Source organism: Ambystoma mexicanum, chromosome 10 (genome assembly GCF_040938575.1).
Source record: "Ambystoma mexicanum isolate Mex_15411 chromosome 10, UKY_AmexF1_1, whole genome shotgun sequence".
Taxonomy (NCBI): domain Eukaryota; kingdom Metazoa; phylum Chordata; class Amphibia; order Caudata; family Ambystomatidae; genus Ambystoma; species Ambystoma mexicanum.
In genome coordinates this window covers 1,448,429,557-1,448,456,758 of record NC_090932.1, presented here as the reverse complement: position 1 = coordinate 1,448,456,758, position 27,202 = coordinate 1,448,429,557, and the positions used below count along the sequence as shown (strand labels likewise).

The 27,202-nt window shown below is 46.0% G+C and overlaps 1 protein-coding gene across 7 annotated transcripts in view; it reads left to right on the top strand.

Annotated features, from left to right (window-relative positions):
• Window positions 1–27,202, top strand: part of MAPKAPK5 (MAPK activated protein kinase 5) — a 983,215-nt gene that overhangs the window by 229,430 nt on the left and 726,583 nt on the right. For 4 of the 7 annotated variants that reach the window (XM_069619506.1, XM_069619505.1, XM_069619508.1 and 1 more), the window contains exons 4-5: window positions 22,236–22,333; window positions 23,965–24,073. The exons of 2 other annotated variants lie outside the window; for them this stretch is intronic. In XM_069619506.1, coding sequence (XP_069475607.1) covers window positions 22,236–22,333; window positions 23,965–24,073 — 207 coding nt within the window. The remainder of the gene's footprint in view (window positions 1–22,235; window positions 22,334–23,964; window positions 24,074–27,202) is intronic. One more of the 7 variants, XM_069619511.1, reaches the window with a different exon arrangement.

Sequence of the window (27,202 nt, the reverse complement as noted above, 5' to 3'; positions counted from 1 at the left end):
CGAGAAAAAGTCAAGCCTGGTGCCAAGCACCTCCAAACAGTTCCTAGGAGCAATCCTAGATACTCAAGAGGGGTTGACATTTCCTTCAGAGGAAAGAATTTGGAATATACTACTGCAAATTCCGCAATATCAGTCCGGTCACCAAATAACGGTACTCAAAGCAAAGCGTTTGCTGGGCATGATGGCGTCATGTATTTACCTGGTCCCCCACGCGCGCCTGCGCATGCGTCCCATGCAGGAATGGTTGGCGAAACAGTGGTCTCAGGCAAGTGGTCAGTGGGACGATCTAGTGGTCATTTCGCCAACACTGGTACAAAGCCTTCACTGGTTGACAAGAGAGAATCTTGCACAGGGGAAACCCTTTTACGATCCCGAAGTACAGGCAGTAGTCACTACCGATGCATGTCTGACGGGGTGGGGAGCTCACCATCTCCACCACACAGCTCTGGGTCTCTGGTCTCCCTCAGTGGCCAAGAACCACATCAACCTGCTAGAGCTTCTGGCAGTATTCAGAGCGCTTCAAGCGTTTGAGCCCCACCTACTAAACCTGTCAGTTCAAATCCGGACGGACAGCACAACAGCCATGTTCTACCTGAACAAGCAAGGAGGGACTCGTTCGCCAAATCTGTCCAAGCTTGCCCAGAAAATCTGGAAATGGGCACTCGGATGGAACATCTTCCTGTCACCACAACATGTTCCAGGGGAGCTCAATTCCCTAGCGGATGCTCTGAGCAGAGACTCCCTCCCAGAGGAACACGAATGGGTTCTACACAGAGAGGTCGTAGAAGATATCTTCTCTCAGTGGGGGTTCCCCACTATAGACTTATTCGCCACAAGCGAAAACAGACAATGCCCAGGATTTGCATCCAGGTTCCCCCAACCAGACTCCCAGGGGAACGCCCTGTGGATGAACTGGTCAGGCATGTTTGCGTACGCTTTTCCACCAACTCCTCTCCAGGAAGGTGGTCAACAAGATGAATGTAGAGTCGATGACGCTCGTCCTAGTCGCTCCCATGTGGGCAAGACAACTGTGGTTCCCACACCTACGCAGGATGGCGGTGTGCGAGCCCATCAAACCTCCAGCCTGGTACAACCTACTGTCCCAGAACCAAGGTCAAACAGTGCATCAGCAACCCAACTCAATGAGCCTGGCAGCATGGCTCCTGAGGTCATAGAGTTTGGACATTTCAATTTACCTCAGAAATGTATGGACATCCTAAAGGAATCTAGGAAACCGAACACAAGACACTGTTACTTTGACAAGTGGAAGAGATTCGTTATCTGGTGCCAGAGTAAACAAATCAACCCAGTTGATTGCACTCCTTCCACTATTGTTACATACATGCGCCGCCTGCTAGATGCAGGGTTGGTTTTTAACTCACTGAAAGTACACCTGGCAGCCCTGTCGGCATACACCACTTCCCATAACAAGGTCTCATGGTGGAAAGTACCAGTAGTTAAAGCCTTCATGGAAGGAGTAAAGAGACTTCACCCTCCTATTTCAAACCCACCTCCAGGGTGGGACCTTAATGTGGTGCTATCTAAGCTCATGGGCCCCCCTTTCGAGCCCATGCATAAAAGCAGTCTCAAACACCTGACTTATAAAACGGCCTTCTTAGTAGCTATTACTTCTATAAGAAGGGTCAGTGAAATTCAGACTGTCAGTGCAGGATCCCTTCTTTACTGTCCATAAAGACAAACTGGTTTTACGCACACACCCTAGGTTCTCACCTAAGTTTATATCTAAATTCCACGTAAACCAGTCCATCGAGCTTCTGGCTTTCTTCCAGGACCCTCAAAGCTCGGCTGAGGTGAAACTACACACCCTAGATGTGCGTAGGGCGGTCCTCTACTATGTAAATAAAACCAGACCGCTAAGGAAAACAGATCAACTGTTTGTCTCCGTAGCTACAGGCAGAGAGGGGGGATCGCGTCCCTAAAGGTGCCATCTCGAAGTGGATTATTAACTGTATCCAGCTGTGTTACTCGCACTCTGAAAGAACTCTGCCTTTCACGCCAAGAGCCCACTCTACTAGAGGCAGTGGGGCCAATCTGGCTTTCATTGCAAATGTACCCCTTGACACCATTTGCAATGCAGCTACTTGGAGCTCTATTCACACTTTTACTCAGCACTACTGCATTGACACCCATTCCAAGGCAGATACACAAGTGGGACAAGCGGTTCTAAGACACTTATTTGCTCATGACCTTTATCACATCCCACCTCCTTCTTCAGGTACTGCTCGCTAATCTATGCACAGCATGTGATCTAAGCAGATTCCACAAGCCTCAGAAGGGATACATTACTCACCGTAATCGTATTTCTGATGCTTGTATCTTCTTAGATTCACGTGCGACCCACCCTTCCTTCCCTCTGAGAGAAGGCGCATGGTTGCTTGTAGTCTTACCTTTCTATCTGCTTGGATTAACTGTACTCACGCTACTCCTCATGCTACCTCATGTCAGAAAAAATACAATCTGAGGATCCTAGACGCGTGCGGGATCTTGGGTACAGTGGACGTCACACTAGGGATAGTATTACTGGCACGCCCTGTGTCGACGCCCATTTTCGAGTTTCGAAAAACAAACTTTAATACTCCGCAGCTTCCACTAGATGTCGGCCTATGCACAGCATGTGAATCTAAGCAGATACAAGCATCAGAAATACGATTACGGCGAGTAATGTATCCCATATATTTCTGAGGCTTGTGGAATCTGCTTGGATCACATGCTGTGCATAGGCCGACATCTAGTGGAAGCTGCGGAGTATTACAGTTTGTTATTCGAAACTCGAAAATGGGTGTCGACACAGGGCGTGCCAGTAATACTATCCCTAGTGTGACGTCCCCTGTACTCATGATCCCTCACGCGTGTAGGACCCTCAGATTGTTTTTTTCCGCCATACTGGTCGGAAGCATTTTGCGGAGTTCCCTGGCTAAGCCATATATTTGAAAAATATTGATAATTTTACCCCTTTTCTCCACCCCAACGTCGAGATACCGAATTTAGACACTCGACGCCGGATCGGAGAGGATTTCAACCGTCGACTGCACGACGGATTTGGGCCTCGAGGCTTCCGTCTCGGCCCGGGCCTGGGCCACTGGCCTCAGCCCCGCAAGTAGGGAGAGTGGGGGGTGGTCATACTCTACACTCTTGTAATATATAGATACACTTATATATTCCTACATTTACCAGCCCGCTGCCACAAGGTGCGTATGGAGGGTACCCCTTTCCAATTCTGCCCCAAGTGCAATCGCAAATACCCTTGGGTCGACAGGCACGCCACGTGCAACCTCTGCTTGCCGAGGGACCATCCCGAGGCAAATTGCAGAGCCTGTAGTAGGTTTAAGCCTAAAACACTTAAGGACCGTTCAATCAAGCGTTGGGCCCACCACGCCAGGCGTCAAGAGGCCATGGCAGCGGAGGGCGCCTTCAGCGATGGCAACGACGCCGTACTTTCGGACGGCGAGGGCTTTATGGCGTCGAAAGACAGCCGAGCGCAAGTCCCCGACCTCGGAAGGTCGACCAGCAGGCCGGCTATGGGGAACACCCCCGGCGACACAAGCACTTCCCATGACACTTTCACAAAGCACATAAAGTCCAACCAAGACTCAACGCGCACGTCGAGTTCGCGGAAAGAGGCACGCAGAGAACTGTCCGAATCGGCGTCCTCTGGGCGCTCTCGATCTAGATCGCCGCACGATGTCAGGCAAACATCCACCATTGCCAAGAGTGCCTCTCTCCCTAAGGTCACGGAAGCTCGATCGTCGGGAGACGAAGCCGACTTCCACCCTCAGGCCGCTCTCCAAGATTCGGTGCCCGCAGACCGAATTACCACAGATCCCGAACCCCTACCTCCATGCTCGAAGGATAAGGTCAAGACCCCCGAACCTCGACGCCAGGCGTCGAAAAGCTCAGAGGGCCCTAAAACACACGGGAAACACTCCTCCAGTCACGGGGAGGGAGGGAAACAGCAAAGGAAGCAGTCTATACCCACTTCCAAGCCCGTAGAACACTCCACTCCTCAAAAACAGAAAGACAAGTCCAGGTCTTCTGATAATACCAAAACCCCTGCACAGGCTACCAAGTCTAGTCAGGATAAAATTGGAAAACTCCCAGAAAGGGTAATTCCCAGTTCCAGAGAATGGACCAGTGTTGACATAGATAGGGTAATGTCAAGAATGTCATCTTTGGCAGATTTTTATGCAAAAAACCCAGAGCACTTTCTTGCTTATACTCCCGACGGGTCCGTACCCTCTGGCTCTAAGGATCCTATACCTCCAAGTACAATGTCCCACTTTGAGACACCAACAGGGTCTTCTGACCCCTTCTACGTCCAGCCCTACTCTCATTACCAGGGAGAGACATCCTTTGTCGAGGATCCAGAGTTGGGCATGGTGGAGGAACAAACTGAGACAGGCTACTATGGGGATGATGAGGATCAGGATGAGGAAGAGGAAGACCCCTACAGGGTAGACTCCCCAATAGAAAGAGAGTCCCCGGTTACCGACTCCCCTGTCGACAACCAGCCGCTCCTGAATGAAGTGCTGTCTCGAGCAGCCGAACATTTCCACATCGACACCCAGGGTGCCCAGGAGGAAAGGGACTTCGCAGAAGAGTTAGTGGGGGAAAGGAGGCCGGTTGCTCAGGCCATCCCTATCCTAAAGTCTATTCAAAGGAGAATAGACCCATCACTCCTCATTCCTAACCTCACCAGAGCAGTGAACCCTAGGATTGAAAAACTTTTCAAGGCGGCCCAATCAGACCCACTATATATAAGGGGGCATCTGTAGCCGGACTCCCTGGTTGTTACTAACACCCGTAAGAGGGCTGGAACACCCTTATCATCCGAGGCTCCTCCCGACAAGGAGAGCAAAAAACTGTACGGGTTAGGCAGGAAAGTGGCCTCCACTTCCGCCTACCAGGCAAGGATTGCCAACTTCACCACCCTGTTGGCCAGCTACAACTGCCATCAGTGGGAAGAGGTCGCGGCACTCATAGACTCCGCACCAGAACCCTTAAAGGGCCAATTGGCACGAGTTTCAGCGGAGGGAAGAGCCGTGTCCGGTTGCATTTTAAAGGCAACCTTTGATGCCGCGGATAACGCAGGCAGATTAATAGCAGAAGGAACTGTTATTAAGAGACACGCTTGGCTGCGCCAGTCTGGTTTCAAGGCTGAATACTTCCCATCCTAGGAATTCTTAGAGGTGTGGCAGAATTTGTGCTCCAGTTCCTTTCCTAATTAAGGTCTTGTGTAAAATTGGATAGTTGACTTTTGGCACACAGACTTGAACATTGTGAGCAAAATGAACATTTAAATTGATCTATCTTCACACTGGAGTAGGTTAAAGGGGACTCTGGAATCAGACATGTATTGTTGCCTTTCCTGAGTGTCTGGGTTAAGTATGTGTTTTTAGGCAATGGAATTGTCCTTTCTGCTTTCTCCTAATGCATGTTTTTTATTCCCTCAAATATGAAGGTCTGTTCCTAATATTTGCCTTTAGTCCATAATCTCTATAGAAATTGATGATACAAAGTGGTTCCTTTCTGTAGGACATCAACATATTTCTGAAGTATATATGAAAATGTATAAAGCTATCATGTACTAATGCTGCCAAGTAGAAAGGCTGTTGGTTGGGCAATACTTATTTTGCCAGGTATTTTGTAAAGCAACTCGCAATACAGAAGCAAAGCTTGGCGAGGCACACTAGCCACACTAGGCAAACCATTATGGATCACACAAGATACTCTCCTGAACACTTTGTTTGTAGTCCATACTAACTTTGTCATGCTGGCTTGATACCTGCAACCAAGATTAACTGACTTATTTTGCATCTGCATCAAGACTGTTTAATTTTGATTGAGGCCAGAATGCTTAACTTTTGCAGTACCAATCAGTAACATTGCAGAAGCCTTTTCTTTGGCGGTAGTGTTAGGGCTCCAGATATGATTTTGAAGTGGGATTATTTTACTCCTTATTTTGTGAAGTTGGGCATAAAGACCGCATATGGAAACTAAGGCACAATAACCATATACTAAAGTGACACGTCAGACACGAGGTTCGTTTTCCAAACAAGTCTGGTTTATTTCAAAGTATTCTCAGTCGGCCGACTGGGTCTCACCACCTCACGACGTGTTTTCCCAAACACTGTGAGATGCGAGAGAGCGAGCAGCGCTCAAGCAGCAATATATATAGTTGGACATAATCTTTGTGAAGGCAATCCGATCCGCCCACATTCAAGTCATACAGGCTAGGGTTCAGTGATTGACAATTATGATAATTCTTCATTCAGCCTAAACATAGTTATTCTAGCAAAGGCAGCAGAGACAGCTTTCTGTTATGGGGAACATGGAGCTTCTGGCTCAGCAAGGATATTGTGTTCTTTGCAGGGAAACCTTCCTTACTACGTTATCTGTGTGACTTGGGTGATGAGCTAAGGGTCAGATAGTTCTGAAGCAGGAAATACCATGCTCCGCGAAGGAGCACGGCTAGAAGAATATAATTCATGTTTCAACTGCCTTTTACTACAGCGTTTGCAAGACAACCCGGCACCTGGTCTGCTGATTAGATGCGGCTTCTGCTCGCCATCAAGGACTTAGTGAAAGAGACAAACAATGTATTTCTGCACAGTTTGACATTCCTGTCTGTTCGCGTTTCAACGTTGAAGCCGTGGCCTCGCACAGTGTGCAAGTATAAAGCATGTAATACTTTTTGCAAAGCGTTTTGACAGAAAGGAAAAAAGCAAATGGCAGACATTACACAAAATGGACACCCTTTGGTTACAGTGACGATTCTTAAGTTGCGATGTTTGTCACATGATGCGATTGGTTTCAGGCCAACATACTATACATATCATTCGACTATAGGGTTACTTTTCTGGTCTAACACCACAAGTAGCATCCAACCATATAAATCTACCAGAGCTACTAGCAGTCTTCAAAGGCACTAAAACATTTCAGATCAAGACAGTTCTGGTTCTGACAGACAGTACCACAGCCATGTATTACCTAAACAAAGGGGCACACACTCCAAGGCTATCCAAGCTGTCCCAAAACATTTGGATGTGGGCTCTCAAACACAAGATGTTTCTGTTGTCTGAACATGTTTCGGGGGAACTCAATCTTCTGGCAGACGTGCTCAACAGAGATTTCCCACTGCCCGTAGAATACAAATGGTGTCTGCACGAAGCCATTGTCTCCAATGTCTTCGCAGAATGGGGCTTCCCAGAGATCGACTTGTACGCAACTCAGGACCAATGCCAAGACTACGCCTCCAGGTACCCCCAGAACCGCTCCAAGGGGAATGGACTCTGGATAACATGGTCAGGGAAATTTGCCTACGCTCTCCCCCCTCCGACCCGACTCCCCTACTCAACAAGATAGGGCACAAGATGCACCAGGAACCAGTCACCATGATATTGGTGGCCCCCATGTGGGCCTGCCAACCCGGTTTGCTCATCTAATGGAAATGTCCCTTGCCTCACCAGTAAAACTACCCTGCCCGTACATGTTGTCTCAGGACAGGCGGGGGGGAGACCCTACACTCATGCCCACAAACTCTTGAACTTAGCAGCCTGGCTCCTGAGGTCAAATAGTTTGGACACCTACAGCTCCCTCAGAGATGCATGGACATACTCTGGGAAGCTAGGAAACCTAACACCCAATATTGCTATTCCAGTAAATGGAAACGCTTTGTCATCTGGTGTAATACCAAGGGCGTCAATCCCATCGATTGCTCACCCACACACATCGTGCTGTACCTAACCTATTTGTTCGATGCAGGATTGGTCTTCAATTCCCTAAAGGTTCATCTTGCTGCTCTCTCAGCCTACACCACGTCACAACAGAAAGTGTCATGGTGGAAAATACTGGTTATTAAGGCCTTTATGGAAAGGTTAAGAGAATCCACCCCCCCCTCCCCATTTGTCACCCAGCTCCTGGATGGGATCTAAATGTGGTTTTAACCAGACTCATCGGATCTCCCTTTGAGCCAATGCATAAAGCAAGTCTAAAAGACCTTACTTGCAAGACGGCCTTCCTAGTGGCTATCACTTCTATTAGAAGGGTTAGCGAACTACAGGCCCTTTCTGTCCTAGACCCTTTTGTTACAGTCCACTTGGATGAGTTAGTTCTGTGCACTCAACCCAGATTTGCGCCTAAATTCATCTCGAAGTTGCCTGTGGACCAATCGATCGAACTACCCACTTTATTCCAGAATCCCACGAGCATGGCCGAATGAAGCCTACATACACTAGATGTGCGCAGGGCAGTCATGTTCTACCTGGAAAGAACGAAACCACTGAGGAAAACAAACCGATTTTTCGTTTCAGTGGCAGCTGGCAGAGAAGGGAATCCTGTCTCTATATCGGCTATCTCAAGGTGGATTGTTAAATGCATCACACTGTGTTACACTCTTGCTAAGAGAGAACTGCCCTTCAAGCCTAGAGCACACTCTACTCGGGGCACTGGGGCTTCCATAGCATTAATTGCAAATGTTCCCCTAGAGTCCCTTTGCAAACCGGCAACCTGGAGTTCTGTACACACCTTCACAAAACACTATTGCCTAGACACTCATTCTAGATCTGACTCTCAGGTGGGACTGTTAGGCAGAAACCTGTGCAGTTCCCTCTGGGACCACTGCAAAAGATTTAGGACTACAGGTGTTTGGCAGTAAACCCACTTGGTAGCAGTCTGTACCACACAGATTCACTTGGTAGCTGTGGCTGAGCAGTCAGACTTCCCTCAAGAAGAGTTAGGCAGTATACAGCGTATTCACAATAGGTCAAGAGCACACAATAGAACAAGTAAACACTGACCAGGGCTTGGTGTAAAAGAGATATAATTATTTATTTAAAACCACATCTAGAAAAACACACAGGCACTAATAGTAAGCAATTCAAAAACACGGTCACTAAAAGATATACACTCCCTTAAAAGAATATTAGACAAGTCTTAAGTAAAGCCCCACTTATTTTCAGACAGCGGTGAGCGCTTAACGTAGATGGCACTCTAATAGTTCGTTTTTAAAAAGGGAGAGAAAAGCAGAGAACAAATTGAAACAGATCCCAACACTTTTACACGAACATAGCAAGAGAGGAAGGCAAAGTAAAACCGTGAATTCAGAGTTAGTAGGCCGGATCCGCTTTAAGAGGATCCAAACGAAATGTGTCCAAGGTCACACGGTTGCAGTGCACAAAAGTCTTGTAATGGTTCAAAAGAAGTTGGATCAAAGAAAAGGGACCAGTTGGAGGGTCAAGGAGGCCAGCCCAGCCCAAAAGGTTAAGGAGTTATTATTACCTTGTTGCAATCTTTAGAAAGGGAGTCCTGGCGGACACGGTACCTTTAAAGTGGTGAGAACGCTCCAGCGGGGGCAGTTGTTCCTGGCAGCGGGTGCGAGTCGGTGCTTCGTCCGGGGGAAGAGAGGATCTCGTCGTGGAGGAAGACAGGGGCCCGTTGCACTGCCAGGGAAGAAACCAGCTGCGGAGTTTCTCAGGTACAAGGAGCGGTCCGTTGATTCGCGGTTCAGTGGTGAGTGGCTCTCCGGCTGCCGGGGTGCTTGGCACGGGCAGTTCGACCACAAACCGGGCTGCGAAGAAAGAAAGGTAAACTGGTTGTGCCCACCAGTCAGGGGAAGAAGCCTCTCCAGCCGGGAGACCTTCTCTGTCGTCGGGAAGTGGTGAGTCGGTTCCGCAGGGCTCCACCGGTGGTGTCGTCGTGGTAGGTCGGCTCAGCTTCTCCCTCGTCGGATTCTCAGGTCCTGTGGCAACTTCTGAAGTTCCAGTCCCCAAAGCCCTGCTTTTATGCAGAAAACCCCCATTCATTCAGCCTAGCTGTCACTCAAACATGCTAAGTAACTCAGTCCAGGGTGCCTAAACCCCCTCCCACACCCCCTGTGGTACCCAGACAGAGTGGCACCACTTCTGGAGGCTTCTGTGGAGAAGCCCGCCAAAAAGTGGAACAAAGGGCTCGGCTTGGGTTGGAGTCACAGAAGAGAACACAAACGCCATTTTAGAATCGAGTCTTGGCAAAAAATACCAACCGGAGAATTAATATTAATTAAATAAACCGGCTGTATGTTCGAGGCTATGAGAATTAAATAATGAAAGCTGGTAGCCACGAACAATGGGAAAATCCCATAGGAAAATATTCGTGTTCGAATATAAAAAGTAGTTTCCACTTCCACCAGCCAAAACTCGATCAGGGGGGGGATGGAGACGTGCCCCCTCGACTAACAGACCCCGGGGCAATCGAATTGCCCCGACCAGTAGGTCCACAATATGATGGTTTGTACTGGTTTCTGTTAATAATTTGGGACTAGTAAAACCAGTGGTGACTTTACATGCCCCCGGAGACCGTAGTCAGTCCCAGGGTATGGAGTCTATGGTGGGGTGTAATTATGACACTCCTGTGTTACTGCACAGAGGGTGCGGTGTAACACACATAGGAAAAACGCATGAGACCCTATGGAGTAAAGGACCCCATAGCCCATAAAACACATTACCAGTCAAAGGAATACCATAAATCATGTCCAAGAGTGGGAGGAAAAGAGTCTCACTCTTGGCAGGAGGAAAAAAACAAACTCCAGAAATCCAGCAAAGCTGCTGGGGGACTCACTAGGTTAGGAAATTCAGCCTAAAGAGAGAATTCTCTCTAACAGGGACAAGCAGTATTAAGACCTCTTTTCTCTACTGTTCCTTCTCATAACCCACCTCCAACTCTGGGTCCTGCTCGCTAGTCTATGCACAGCATTTGATTCTAAGCAGATTAACAAGCATCAGAAGACATGCATTACTCACCGCAATAGCATTTCTGATGGTTGCATCTGCTTAGATTTACATGCGCTCTTCCTTCCTCCCCGCTCGGGGTTGAAGGAACATAGACGTTTTACTACTTTCTCTCTTTATGTACTCACTCACAATAGCCTTGGGCTCCCTCATGGCAGAAGAAATACAATCAGAGCGACTTAGGCGCGTGAGGGATTTTGGGTACACTACACGTCACGATAGGGATAGTGTTACAGACACGCCTATACCGACGTCCTCTTTCGGTTCCCGAAAGACAAGATGCAATACTCTGCGGTTACCACTGGATGTCGGACCATATGCACAGCATGGGAATCTAAGCATATACAATCATCAAATGCTATTACGGTGATTACGGTGAGTAATGCATGTCATTAAATCATTTGACATTCAATTGCACCTGTGTGCTAATAACAAGGTAAAAGGAAAATCATATAGGAATACATCAAAACCAATGAATGAGTCTTATGACAAACAGAAAAAGGTGCTGCAAAGCATGTCTTCATTGCATACACTCATCAATTAATTGACATATATAGAGTAATTTTTGTCTCTATATATGTCAGTTAATTGATGATTGTATGCACTGAAGACAGGCTTTGCAACACCAATTGTCTACACCTAACAACATTGTTGTTGGTTTTTATGAAGGTTTATTGCTAATTGCTACCTTAGAAAGTATAACCTGTTACTCATAACTCTTATCTCATTCATAATTGTCTATCCATCCCTGGACCTAGATAGTTCTCACTCCAAACGGATGTTGGCTCCGTGTTAACCCGGATTCCTTTGATATCTCTAGTATCCTATTTCTTTGCACCTCCTAATTAAGGGAAAATAAAAAAGGTATTTTTGACTTTTAGGTATTTAAAATACCAGAGCTCCTAACTGTGACACGGCTCTGCTACTACCACAGATCTAAACTTATTTGTGGAGCTGTGCAGTTTGAAGCACGGGCTGGCTCCTATAACATCAAACTAGTTTGTACTAAAATGTGACAGTCTTAAAAGTCGAAAACACTGATGCAGAGCAGCATGTCACTAGTAAGGATTTTAATGCACAAAAGATACCAACGCTCTGCGCCTGCCCTTGGGTAACCTGCTACGTGTACCTTGCCTCTCCCAGCATGGTAAACCACTTCAGTTCTTACATGGCTCCTTCCAGGCTTAAAATTGATCAGTCCTTCTGTAGTTAATGTCACAACTTCTTAAGGAAGCCAGTCGTTAAGCATTTGAGGCTTTTTGCTATTAGTGCTGACATTCTAGGATAGTGTCTATGTTGGTTTGGTTGACATAGGTTCCTAGTTGTGTTAAAAAGTGTAAACCTCCAGGCTTGGTTTAACGCTTCTTCTGTTCCAATAGAGGCAGACAAATGTCCTATTGATCGCCTGAAGGGTCAGTTAATTGTATTTTGAAATTGATCAGCGAACCACACAAATTACTTAAACAAAACTGTTGGGACAGGTTAATCTTTGCCAGATTTCTTCTTGCAATGCTATCTACCACTCCATTCAAGGGTTCTGGTTTTGTTGTTTTGGGCATCGATTGTTAAAGCATAGCCCAATCTGCTTTCCCACATGAATGGTAGAGTGCTGCGACAACCTTTTTTAAAAAACTTTTTATTTGCATTTCGCAGCATCAACAAACTCCATACAGCAGAACATATGACAAGAATAGCCAAAAACCATGAACAACATAGCGTCGTTAGTGAGTTCCCAATCTCTTAATCTGCTCATGCATCGCAACTCGAACACCTTTCAACAACCCACTAGCTCTTGAGGTTAAGCAGTTTGGCCAACTGCGTTTTGCTAGTAACATCAGGTACACCTGCTCCACCCTCTGGCCCTGGCCTGATATGCCACATAGAGTTTATGTAGGTCCCCAGGGAGAAAATCAGGCATCCTCAGTTAATGTCGGAGAAGAAGCAATCAAGTTATGTACATACGGACCCCAGATATCTGTGGGCTCAACCTGGGGATGTGTCATCCTGCCTAATTCCTGCTCCATTTCGTTACAGTACAAAATATCTGCATGCCACTGTTCCACCCTCTGGGATTGGGTCCCGCCCCAAACGATTGCCACCTGCATCTTGGCCAGAACCAGCAGAAGCCTGACCAATCTTAATACCCTTTTTGGGATTTGAGCCGTATGCCCCAGCAGTGCAGTCAGCGGATTCGGGTCCACTGTCCCCCACTATCGCACTCAGAGCTTCAAAAACCCTTTCCCAAAACAGCAGAATGGCTGGACAGCTCCACGCCAGATGGAGAAAGTCAGCCGGGGCTGTACCACACCTTGCACAGCTCTCTGAAGTGCCTTGGTAGAACCTATGTAGTGAAGTTGGGTATATAGTAAAATTGATGCAGATATTTAAAATGGATCAGTTTAAATTTGGAATTTAGGGCCACCCTCCTAGTTTCCCCACATCAGTAGTTGCATGTCTCATCTGATATTGCACATCCCAGCGAGCTCTCCCATTTGCTCCGGAGGGAGTTGCACCCCCTGTCTTAGCAGCCATGCACTTGACATACATCGTAGATACCACTCTGCCCTCGGGAACCCTCTCAAGCATTTTGTCTAATATTGGGGCTATTTCCAGTTCTTGGGGGGAAAGGGGGAACTGTTTCACAGAGTTCCTCAGCCGGAAGTATAAGAACACATCCAGAGGTGTTAGATCCCCCCACTACCTCTCATCGCTTCCAGTGTTGGGAACTGCCCCTTTGGGAACAGGTCCGGAAAGCAGGTTATAGTAGTCCGCTGCATGCATGTTATGTAGTACATTTCGCTGGTCAGTAGAATCCCCGGTATGTAAGTCACTGGAAGGTTTTGGGGGGGAGGGTAAATAACCTCCCCTTTGGCTTTTTTCTCTATGCGGTCCCACGCTGTGCAGGTCAGCTATACCATGCTAGTTACTTTAGAGGATCTATCCGGTGTCATCTGAATAACCGAACGCCGAAGGAACGGGGGCGCTAGTGCCTTCCACTTCCGCATGTCTCCTATCTGATTGGTTCCCCACCCAGTAGAGAAGAAACCTTGCCTGGAGGCCACCTCGTAATAAGTTTTAAAATCTAGGAGTGACAGCCCCAACCCCCTAGTGGTGCCACCAGCCTCTCCCAGGAGATCCTGTCCTGTTTTCCTGTCCATATAAACTGCAATATTGTGGGTCCTAAGTCACTACAACAGTCTTTGTTTGGCTCTTTCCATGCTTTTGCAATTCTAATTATCCTTTTTATTACATGTTTCATGTTTTTTCCTGTTCAATCTTCACTTGTTCCTTGCCTTGATTATCCTACTCCATGCGTCACTGCAGTCACCTTGATAACAAGACAATGCAGTGCATGAAGGGCTATTTAAATCAACAAAAACAAGAATTTTGGCCCTATTGAGAATAGTGGTGTCATGGTATTGGTTTTATTGTGGTATGATAACCTTCTTGCCAAATGGTTATCGCGGTATAGCAGGTGGAGTTAACTAATCTTAACAAATATGTTCTTAAAGGTCATAAATAGTCAGCATTTTGAAACTTTTGTCTGCACATTTTTAGCTGATCCTCCAGGAATCTAAGGCGGCTGCAGATTTGGTCTTTCATGGCGCTCACTCGTTGATCGCCTTGAATGAAAGAGTGACTAGTGGAAATGTTAAAATGCACATTTTGAGCAATGACCTTGCTGCTCAGTCACAGATCATTGTTTTGAAAATCGGCCTCCACCTGCATTATTTTGGAACCACATGACATGGGCATCATGACCCCTCGCTGCGATCAGTCATAAAAGTTTGTTTTGATAACACTTTATCCCATTAAAGGGAGAAAAGTCACTCGTGAGGTCTGAACGCCCATGTCATTGTGTTTCTTTTGTCAAAATGTCATAGCCAACACACACTCACCGAAAGGTTACATATTGATCAAATCACTATAGCTTGTTTACGATCTGACTGGTGTATTATAAAGGTCTGTTGGAGTCACTGCTGACCATGTAATCCTAACAGGACAGCGTTCAGTGGGCGCTGTGGATTTCTTTCTTGATTCTTGCAATGCATGTTCATTTACCTTAAAGATTGTGGCACAAACACCTTTTGAAAATGACAAAGTTAAAATGCATATCAGCACAAATATGGCCTAGATCACCACAGCCCCATGTTACCATTTTCCCCAGGTGTAAGCGCATTAGGACCCTTGTCATGTGAGTTGAGACAGAGGAATGCTTTCATGGGTGGCGTCACAAATTGAGGATAAACCTGAGAGAAATCTCACCCCCATTGCTCTGGATACTTCAAATTGAATGTAGAATCTGTCCTGCCTGCTTTGGTCCAGTGCCATATGCAGAAGGCAGGTGAAGGATCAAGCGAAGCAACAACTCTAGTGCCAATGTGTAAATCTATACGGAGGACAGTAGGGGGGCAGTTTATATATTAGCACAAAGCACTGATAGGCCCAGTGTTCATATAGTCTACAGAGCTAACGTTCTTTGTGGACATGTATGAGAAGGGCATCCAGTTAATTCCCCCCTTTGAATTCTGGGATGTGTCGTTCCCCATCTTTTAAATTGGTGGGAGAACTACAACTCGACTGATCTTTAACCCGACTCTACTGATTACAGAGAGAGCGGTCAGCATCAAAGCTGCATTAACTAATGTGGCCTCACTTTCCCTATGCTCTTGTCTGCCAAACGCCACAGCGCAAGATCCAGAATGCACCGCACTGTCACAGGTTTCCTCTTTTCTCACCTGTTTTCTCTGTTTTGCGGAATCCTTTGTCAGGGTTTTCTTTCGAGCAGTTCGGTCTTGTACAAGCCCGCTCGACCGTCTTCGGATTCCAGGATTCGATCAGCTTCTTCGTCCGGGATCTAGGAAACTCCAGGAAGCTTGGAATGGAGACAGCACACGGAGGCGGGCTGCGCAGAACGCGGAAGAGACAGGATCAAGGAAGGTAGTGGGAAAGGAGGAGGAAGGAAGGTCCGGGGACCAGGACGCAACAGTTCAGGAGTACGAACTACGGAGCATGTCGGGCCACAGCGATCGGTAGCGTTGAGACACGCGGAACCGCAGGGGAGTGGCTAATTTATAGAACGTGCTGCATAGGACGTAAAGGTCGATAGACCGCGTTCCGTGTATACGGCCATGTTGGGTGTACTACAGCGAGTAACCCCCGATATGCCAGGGACCAGGAAGACCAGAAGGGGCGTGATCGATGGATCATGACAGCATGCCCCTTCTAAAACCCGTTCCACCGGGTTTACCTGGATGTATTCGGTGGAACCTTCTGAGCAATCTGGGGGAGTTTAAATTCTAGACTGGTTCCCAGGTACATTCACTGGGTGGATAGCCCTTCCATTCCACCAGGTATTGAAGTCGGCCTTGTCTATATTGGGAGTCACAAATACGAGAGACTTCATATTCCAGCTGGTCATCGACAATCACAGAACTAGGTCTAAGAGTAGTCTGGGTGGTTTGGATGAATGGCTTCAACAGAGATTTGTGAAAAATTGGATGTATCTTCTTCCAGGAGTCCGGAAGTTGGAGTTGAAAGGCCACAGGATTAATGATTTCTTTTATAGTGAAGGGCCCATAATACCGGGGAGCCAACTTATTCGGTCTGAGATGTCGGGGCAGAAGTTTCGAGGATAGCCATACTTTATCCCCAATAGAGTAAGAAGTTCCTTGTCTTCTCTTTGAATCTGCATAGTGCTTGGTTTGGATTCGCGCACTCTCAAGATGTTCCTTGGTGTCTTTCTATACATTGATGAGTGTTTCGATCCAGGAATCGACAGTTGGAGCAGGTGTTGGATGTGGAAGAACAGAAGGTAAGACCGAAGGGTGGAATCCTTGGCTGCAGAAAAAAGGGCTGGTCTTAACAGCCGAATGATCCGAATTATTGTAGGCGAATTCGGCCACTGGTATTAAAAGTGACCAATCATCCTGCACTTTGGTAAAGAAGCAACAAAGATATTGTTCAAGGGTTTGATTCACTCGTTCTGTGATACCATTGGTTTGGGGATGATATCCCGAGGAAAGAGCTCGTTGGATCCCTAATATCCTGCAGAGGTGTTTCCAAAACTGAGAGAGATACTGTGGTCCTCTGTCCGATATGATCTTGGAAGGAAGTCCATGCAGTCGGAAGATGTGTTCCAGGAAAATACCAGCACGTTCTGATGAGGATGGTAATTTATACAGAGGAGTAAAGTGAGCCATATGAGTGAATAAGTCAATGGTAACCATGATGGTGGTATAACCTCTGGAAGGCGGCAATTCCACAATGAAGTCTGTAGCTATGATTTCCCAAGGTCTTGTTGGTGGATTTGGCTGTAATAAGAGACCTGCTGGCTTCTGGTTATCATGTTTGTTCTGATTACAGACGGAACAAGATTGAATGTACAGCTGTACGTCTGTCTTCATCTTGGGCCATCAAAATTGTCTTTGTATTAGACGAGGGTGTTGGAAATACCACGATGACCGGAGTGAAGAGTATCATGGCAGAGATTTATTATCCTTTGTTGTAGTTTCTGTGTGGGGATGACCAGGTTAGTATCCTTGAACAAGTATCCGTCCTTGATTCTTAAGTGTCATTGATTCTTCTCTGAAAGTCCTTTCCAAAGTTCCGAAGTCTGAGTTTGCACACGAATCTCTTCAAGGAGGTTATTTGCTTGAGCTACAAATATGGTATGAGGAAACATCTTGGGATACGTTCGATCCTCCGGAGGTTCATAGTCTGGACGACGAGAAAGTGCATCAGCTATTACATTTTGGGTTCCAGGGACATGGTGAATCTGAAACTGATATTGGGCAAAAAAGGCGGCCCACCGAGCTTGGCGACTATTCCTACATTCCAGGGCTTGCAATACTTGTAGGTTTCGATGATCTGTGCGGACATGGACCGGAAATTTGGCTCCTAGACGTAAATGACGCCACTCTGTGAAGGCTTGGCGGATGGCTAGCAGCTCTTTCTCTAGGACGGAGTAATGGGTTTCACTAGGAGTTAATGTCCGAGAAAGGTAGGCGATGGGATGCTCCAAGCTATCCTCGAATTGCTGTTTTAGAACGGCTCCAATGGCGTAATTGGAGGCATCTGTCTCCACTATGAAAGGTCGATTAACATCAGGCTGAGCAAGAATGGGAGCTTGTGTAAATTCAGACTTTAACTGTTGGAATGCTTTCTCTTGGGCCATGGTCCAATGAAAGGGAACATCTTTTTTCAATAAGGCAATTATTGGTTGGACAATCTCGTAAAAGGAAGGTATGAATTTCCTATAAAAATTAGCCAAGCCCAGGAAGGATTGTATATGTTTAACCGAGGCGGGGCTAGGCCACGATAAAATAGCCTTGACCTTGGACTGATCCATACCGATACCATCGGGAGTAAGGACAAACCCTAGGTAGTGAACAGTAGAAGTATGGAAGATGCATTTCTCGGGCTTCGCCAGGAGTTTATTTTCGCCTAAGCGTTGTAAAACTGCTTTCACATGTTCTTCATGCTTGAGAGGGTCCTTCGAAAATATTAGAATTATCATCCAGATAGACAATCACAAAAAGGAACAGCATGTCCGAGAACACTCGATCCATGAAACGTTGGAACACCGCTGGGGCATTAGCAAGTCCAAAGGGCATGTCCAAGTACTCAAAATGCCCAAAGGGTGTTCTAAAGGCTGTCTTCCACTCGTCACCTGCCCTGATACGAATCAAATGATAGGCGCCCCTGAGATCCAGCTTGGTGAACACAACTGCGCCTCTTACAGCCTCCAGGATGTCTGAGATCAAAGGCAATGGATAGCGGTCCTTGAGAGTACATTGATTTAGACCTCCATAATCCAGACACGGTCTGAGTTCTTTAGTGTCTTTTTTAGGAACGATGAACAGGGAGGCCCCTGATGGAGATTTAGATGGTCGCCATTTGCGAGATTAGTATCCAGGTATTCACAAAGGGCTTTCTTTTCTGGTTCTGATAGGATGAACATCCTTCCAAATGGAATCACCGCGGAAGGTTCCGTCTCAATTGCACAATCTTCAGGTCTGTGGGGAGGTAAGGCCTGAAAAATGGCGGAGGATAAAACATCGGAATACTCCTGGTAAGCCTCCGGGACCCGGATGATGTTTGAAACTGAGATTGTGTTCTGATGAGTTGTAGGAAATTCCTTAGATGGTGTAGGATCAAGGTCTGGATGTAAGCAGTGGGACATACAAAACTCAGAACCCAGGAACAAGGATCCCGCTGCTCAATTGATATAGGGGTTGTGTCTTTGAAGCCAGGGCATTCCCAAAACCATGGGGTAATGGGCGGACTTGATGATGTCAAATCTTATCCTTTCTCGATGTTGATTTATAGCAAGCTCGATCTCCTTGGTCTGCAGGGTTATAGGTCCGGAAGAAAGGGGTCTTCCATGAATTGCTACCACAGGTTGCATGATAGTCCGGGATTCATAAGGAATATGATGTTTTAAGACCCATTCATGATCTATGAATACCCCCATAGCTCCACAGTCGACCAATGCCAGGATGGGATATATTTCTTTCTTGGATGTTGTCAAGAAGGCCTGTAAGATTACCAAGGAATTTTGTCCAGGAGAGTTCAAGGATGAAATAGAGGTGGAGCAGACATCTCTCTCCCGAACCTGCGCTCCGTTTAGGATCGGGAGCTGGCGTTTCCCGAGCGCCGTGGGGGGGGGGGGCAATCGGACGTTCTCTTACTAAATGTTTGTCGGAAGCACAATACATATATAATCCAGTATGAATCCTTCGCATCCTGTCTTGTGGTGTAATGGGTCCACGGAAGGCCCCTAATTGCATAGGTTCAGGTTCATTGCTTGGAGTAGAAATGCCTTCTGAGCTCGAAGGGGTCCCAATGGGGGTTTTTCTGGAGTGGTAACTTGGTTTTCTTCTTTTCTGCCTTTCTCTACTGAATGCGAAAGTCAATCTGTAGAGCGAGATCCATTAGGGCTTGAAAGGAACCCGGGCGTGCCACTTTGGCTAGTTCGTCCTTGATCTCTTCGTTTAGCCCTCTTCGAAATAAAATAAAACAAGCTTCAGAGGACCAATCCGCTTCCTTAGCCAGCTGTTTGAAGCGTGTGAAATACGTGAGCAAGTCCTGGGTACCCTGATGAAAGTCGAGTAGACGTTCCTGGGCACTGTAAACTTGTTCCGGACGTTCGAACATCGTCTTGAGGGCCTCTATAAAGCTGTCGTAGTCATCCAGGAGAGCATCAGCAGAGTTAACCAATGGGGTGGCCCAGGTCAAGGCATTCCCGGAAAGATGTGAGATTATAAAGCCCACTTTAGCCCTGGGCGTAGAAAAATAATAAGGCTTAAATGTAAAGTGGACCAAACAAGAATCTAGGAATCCACGAAGGCTCTTTGCTGAACCGTCGTACTTATCAACGACGCCGCCTAGAATTACACTCTCCTTCGTGGCGGAATCCCGGGATAATACCAATTGTTTTAACGCGGCATTTTCCACCTTTAAGTTTTGCACTTCGGTCGTCAGCTCTTGCATGCCACGCATAAGATCCTGGACGGCCGCTTCCATGTCTGTATCGGGGTCGTTCAGGGGGCGTCTCAATCTGTCACAGGTTTCCCCTTTTCTCACCTGTTTTCTCTATTTTGCGGAATCTTTTGTCAGGGTTTTCTTTCGAGCAGTTCGGGTCTTGTACAAGCCCGCTCGACCATCTTCGGATTCCAGGATTCGATCAGCTTCTTCGTCTGGGATCTAGGAAACTCCAGGAAGCTTGGAATGGAGACAACACACGGAGGCGGTCTGCGCGGAACGTGGAAGAGACAGGATCAAGGAAGGTAGTAGGAAAGGAGGAGGAAGCTCCGGGGACCAGGAAGCAACACAGTTCTGGAGTACGAACTACGGAGCACGTCAGGCCACAGCTATCGGTAGCGTTGAGACGCGCGAAACCGCAGGGGAGTGGCTAATTCATAGAACGTGCTGCATAGGATGTAAAGGTCGATAGACCGCGTTACGTGTATACGGCCATGTTGGGTGTACTACAGCGAGTAACCCCCGACGTGCCAGGGACCAGGAAGACCAGAAGGGGAGTGATCGATGGATCATGACACGCACTTGCTTACTGCAGCCATACCAAATCAGATTGAAAAGCTCACTTAATAGCTGCAGGCCCTAAAACGGCATACCGGTATAACAATGTGACGGTTATTATAGTTCAATTAAGCTGTCCATGGTATCTGTAACGATATACCGTTATACCCCTAATAGAGAGTATGCATTAAACCCATTCCTACTCTGCCATTAACCCCACTTCTCTTGGGAGTCGTTGACAAAGGAATGTGAATCTGAATTCTAAGAAAGCCTTTTTACCCAAAGGTTCTCCAGTAGCTTTTCCCACAATATTTAACAATTTTTGAGTGACCCTGCTTCCAAATAATGGATACTTTGCTGACCATGCTAATAAAGCTCACTCTTGAGGGCTGTATCATGTGTCGGCGGCCCGCGACCAGTGTTAATAGCGAGAGGGCCTTTAATGAGGGCCAGGCTTTTAGCATCAGCTGCAGTCTAAATTAATGAATATGATCAGCATGCAGACCGTGGTGCTAATGACCTTTTTTATAGAAGGAATTTTTTTTTTTTTGACCAGACCTCATATATGGAATTCCGTTCTACTTCAAAGCTGGCTTGCAGGGACATGTAAAACAAATTCACAAGGGCACCTTTACTATATCCCTGGTTGTGGGCAGTGGGAGACCCGGTCACTGTGGGGGCGGTTGGCCTATGCAGGCAAGGCAAGTGGTGGATTGGGGGAGTAGCAGGTGTGGTGCATGGGGGGAGGGTCTGGACGGTTAAGGGTTGACGAGTGTAGAAATGGTGGATCAACAGCGGGAGCTGGACTGGCAGCCGGCATGGGACACAAGCTTTCACTGTGAAATGAAGCCAGTGTTCCTTAGTACCTGATTGGCTGGCACTTCTGATGCAGTATACTAATGTTCATAAAAACAGCATTCTGTATTAAAAATGCAATAGGATTTCATTATAGCAATGACGGCTATTGTTGCATTTTTTACTTTTGTCTTCCTTACAGAATGTCAATGATGTAAAAGCCATGGATATGTTTGTTTGGCCACACAAGGTGACAGTACAGTGAACTACTCGAATATAAAAGTATTCAAAGAGATGTTCTTGAATAACTTTGAAAATGTAGCTCTTGTTTTTCCATAGTATAAAACACACTGGGCATGATGTCAGTCTATACACAGTCCAAAACCCCTGAACTGCAAAGGTTACAAGACTCCTTGCTCCTTCACACTTTGTTTGCCTATATATGCGTAGAGGTGTCATTTTAATTGTCGTATATTATTCCATATTTCTTTAAAGACTACTCCAGCTAGACTAAACAATTGACAAAATTGTATGTAATGGCCCTCAAAAGGGAAATATATTTATTTGGTCATATGCACCGTGTACAGTAACTTTTCTCTGGTTTTCTTTAAGGTACGTCTGCATATGATGTGTGCAACACATTCAAATATTGTTCAAATTATTGAAGTTTATGCTAACAGTGTGCAGTTTCCTCACGAATCCAGTCCAAGGTAAGATTACATGGGCGGATTTATCCCCACGTTTTTGTTTTCATTTATATAAGGTATAGTGGAGCAATATATTTTTTTAAACTTTTAAAAAGTAGATGTTGCTCCCTTTTTTTTAAATCTGTTTTACAGCTCGTTGAACAGATCAGTTTGTTGGATTCTTTTTAAAGTATTAGTTTTTTTGAAATGTCAAATTGATCCCATGAGATGGCAACCACAGTTATTATTTGCACTCAATGTATGTATTTTAGGGATTTGTAAAGTGCTGTTTGTCAGCCCATTTATTGTGGCAAAAGTTTAAAAATTATTAATCTTATACAAGTTGTGACGAAAACATCTCCATTTGAGAGTCCAAAGTGTATTCTCGGACTTATGGGAGTGCAGTGTACTTTTAAAGTATTTCAATAGACCTTTTTTGACCATTTAATATATGTAATAATATTTATAACCGATATATCATATTCTTAACAAACTGCAGCCTGATAACTAAATTTGATAGCTGGTAGGGTTTGAAGGAAAATGAGAACCTACTCTATTAAGAATGTTGGAAAAAATATGGTAACTGCCACACGAAAAAAAAACGGATAAAAGAAATGGCTTCCATAATTAGTCTTTTCTGTGATCCGAGCCTGTTAAGAGACTTTCTTAATTGGGCTACTGAAATCCCTAGAACTGCTTAATCAGTTATAGTTGTGTCTTTACTTGCATCAGCATTTGTAATCTGGAAAAAAAATATTTGCTTTACAAAATCAGAATATAACAATTTGAGAGTAATTTCCATTGTGTGATTGGCAGATGCTGGGTTAACCATACAGTTTGTTTGGAGTGTTTTGCAATGGTCTCTATTAGAAATTGATGTCCACGTATTGAAGAACAAGTGGAAAGAAGACCCATTTTCTTTTTTAATGTGCGTTCCTTTTTCTGCATTCTTCCCTCCCGAATACCTTTCATGGTTTAGAGGAAGAGGCAAGTTGGAGCAGCACCTTGGCCAGGGTATAATCGTATGCATCAAATACAATTGATGTTATAAAATACATTTGCATCGACTTGCTCGTTTCATTTTTAGGAAATACTGCTCTCTGACTTCAATGCAATTCAAAGTCATTGCCTTGCAAGTGTAACTTGGTGGCATAGGGGGAATACACGGTGTAGTATAGTGTGCCCCTTGGGTGAAATGGTTTATGGAGACTTTCCCAAAAGTGCAGTTTTAGTGTGTGTTTACATGTTTAGTCCATGATGTGTTCAACAAGCTATACAACAGTAGGACTGCTCTACTTTGTATGTTTTGGCTCGTATTAACCCTCCTATAGTGTTACTTGTAGCCACGGTTTGCATTCGCAATTAGCAGTGCAACTAGTGTTGACTTTGGCTTGTAACATTTTATGGGGGATACTAGGCAAGGTGTAGGTACAATGATTGAACATTGTGCGGATGGTCCTTTCTACTGCAGATTTGCTTCAAACACTCTGAAGATATTGTGGAGCACATCCCTCCCTCCCTTTTTTGAATAATCAAACTCAAACGAGGCTTTCCTGTAGTGTTTCCATCGAAAGTGTGCATTTTTAGACTAGATTAAAACCATCATATTTTCCACGTAATTTCAAAAATTGACATAGTTAAATGCTTTTGAACAGGGCCCGACTACTAATTGTAATGGAGATGATGGAAGGGGGAGAACTGTTTCACAGAATCAGCCAGCACCGGCACTTTACTGAGAAGCAAGCAAGCCAAGTAACAAAGCAGGCAAGTTACACAACTCATTTTCTTAAAATGATACCAGTTGGACGGAAGCTCACAAATAATTCAAATACATGAATGCAAAAACCAACACAGAATCTTGTAGGGTGTTTTTGTTGCCTGCTTTGTTATAATCGTCAGATTGAGCTTAATTTTCTTCTCTAAAGATGCCCTGACGAACTTTAGCGAACATGAACGATTATATTTCTTAAATGATATCAGATGTTCAGTTCCTGTGTCTCGTGTGTCTTGACCAGTGTACCGTTTTAATTTTGTTGATTTTAAAAAAAAGTGTAAGAGGGATCGCTCGATGGACATTTTTATAGTTCAACAAATTGCATTGTAAATAACGTTTCATTACAACTGTTACCCCCACAAAGTACAAGGAAGTATCTTGCAAACTGCATATCGATTTATTACCCAAGGACTCCCTCATGCTTTTTCCGTATGAAAGTCTGAACCCTTGTACCCCCATTGTCTCGTTCCTTTCTGGTGATGAGTGATTATTTTTTTTTTTAACAGTAGAATTCTGTTAATGTTCTCGGGGCTGACTTCTATTAAATAGTTATCAGTTCAAATAAGTGTGTCGAAGAGTGGCAGTCTTGCTACTCAGTTTTGCAGTCTGTTTCCCGTGTTTACAACGCCTGGAGGCGTGTCTCCAACACAGCCTCAGTTCCACTATAAAACACCATCTCCTGCGCGGAGGACGGCTGGCTCCGCCAAACTCGCCAAATTTGAGAATCTGACTTCTGGCAACAAAGGCCGTTTGCTGCGTAGTGCGTACCCTCGCGCCCTCCTCAACCGCACCCAACCCAGCAACCATATCCTTGAAAAGGATCGTCCAGCCTACCTCTCTAAAGGTGCACAGGCGTTTATCGGACAAAGCCCCAAAGAGATCCAAGGTCCAATGGAAGAAGACACCTTACCTCTGTTTCTAAATCATCCCTCGGAAGAGTCGGTGACCGGAGACTCCGAGGGCTTGGGAAAGGGCTCGCCAACCCTTGTGACTTCCCCACTCTCCGCAGCACCCCTGACGAGGCTCCTGTTGGTTCCCTCGTCCTCGCTCCAGCTTCCTCCAGAGGGAGGGCCTATAGCCCTGAGCAAAGGGGGAGGGGCACGGGATCTCTCGCGACAGGACTCCTTCCGCGGGAAGCTTCGGGAGCAGCTCCGAGAGAAATGAGCGAGGAAACCGACTCAACCAGGACAAGGAAGGAGCAAAAACTCCTGAATGAGATTACTCCCTTCTCTCTTAGTCCGACAGCAGTTCCACCCACACGAATGCCCCCTATGCCAGTCACAAAAGCTACGTCGGTGGTTTTGCCTGGAGCAACCTTAAATCAAAGGGCTTTGAACCCCAATGGTCAGGAAAATCGGATCAAGACTACAGCAACTATTCATATCCATTCAAGCCAAACTGAGTCCATATTACCACACCTAAAGACTTTGGCGCCTCAAACCTCTCAAATGCCCACAAATTCACCTCTGCTTCATGTGGCAGATCCTCTGCTCTCGCCTCAGTTAGTGGACATTACAAACTCGCAAACCTCACAAAAAAAGCGCCACTGGAGCCAGACCGTCTTGCCCAGAAAATGCAACAAGAGTCAACAACAATAAAAAGAAAACACAAAGACCAAGCAGCAAAAAAAGAAAAAGATGGCTTGCCAGACGCTTACTAATACTAAAAATCTTGGTGCCAGGACAACAAAAAAAACTTGGGTGCCGGATTCCGGCAAAACACCAGCAGCTAGTCTGGTGACTGACTTCTTTAACGCTTTCGCCCCACAGGCTCTGGGTGCCCAGGAGGATCTTACAGATGGCAATTAAGTCCTGTCAACTGCCTAAAAAAAACAGGAAAATGAACTCGCCCAGTGGACTCCTCCTGAAAGCTAAAATACACAATAAGAAGCAAGACCCACACAAGCCTCAATCCTCGCCACAAGAGCCAGGCCCTGTTGACCATGGCATACTCCCCCGGCCACAAGTCAACTTGCCACCACCGGTCTCCGGCAAACAGATCATTTCACCTACGAGCCCCGCAGTTCAGCAATGTCCAAACCAAGGCGAGAAGCCAACGGCGCCCACATCACCCCCAAAGGAACTACCACAAAATGGGGAGTATCCTTCAGCGCACAGAGATCCGCAACATGCAAATCTGGCGCCGCCTTTAGCTGACCTTGGCCAAACCATGTCTACCACCCCTGCGTCCATCAGAAAGGGTCATAGACATAGTTACTGTACCTCTGGAGACGCCACAGTTAAACAACCTAGACACAAGTCAAAGGCACGCAAGCAAAAAGTTGTCAAGAGGTTACTCCCAGGTGGGGAGAAATCGGAGAAACAGTAAACCAAGCCGGGCTCGGTGTGACTCTACAGACTTTCAACAACTCCTCCGTTAGAAAATTGTCATCAAATGAGATCAGTGTAAACAACCCGACCCTTAAAAAAAGACATCTACCCTCCAGGAACCCCTGAGTTACCCGCAAAAAAAAAAGCTAGACATTTTTCCATCATGTCTGCAGTAACAATAGCCCTGGCACCGTTCACAAAGTTATACGAATCAATCAATGACAATTTGAAAGACCACACCACTATACAGGCGATGATGCATACCAAACTGATCTTCCTAGAAGGCTACATCACCGCCTTGGACGAGCGTTTAAAAACGAACAACACAAACCTAAATGAATAACCCAATCCTACAGCGCACCGAGTCCAAGAGACGGACCTTCAACACCTAAAAACTAAAGCACATTCAACTTTACCAATGAAGGTTTTACCAACAGGTGTGGAGCCCATCGCTGAGCCCATGGCTGAAATCAGCAACCCAGAGCAAATTGACATTATCCACATCAGCAATGATACGTCACCCAGAAGCCCTCGATATCAACCAAATCGCGATGGCAAAGATCGAGCCTACTCGATATTTTCTGCACCTAATGAAAAGCAGGCCGAAAACACTGACCAAGCGTTTAATGCTCCAACGACCTCTCCGTCAAAGAAAATTACAATTTTATAAAAAAAAAGGGAAGCCCAACCCTGCAACGAGGTACCAGCCATGTCCTACAGATCATCAAATCAAAATGAAATCAACAATCGCCAAGAACAGAACATTTTTTAGCCGATGAACAATCAATT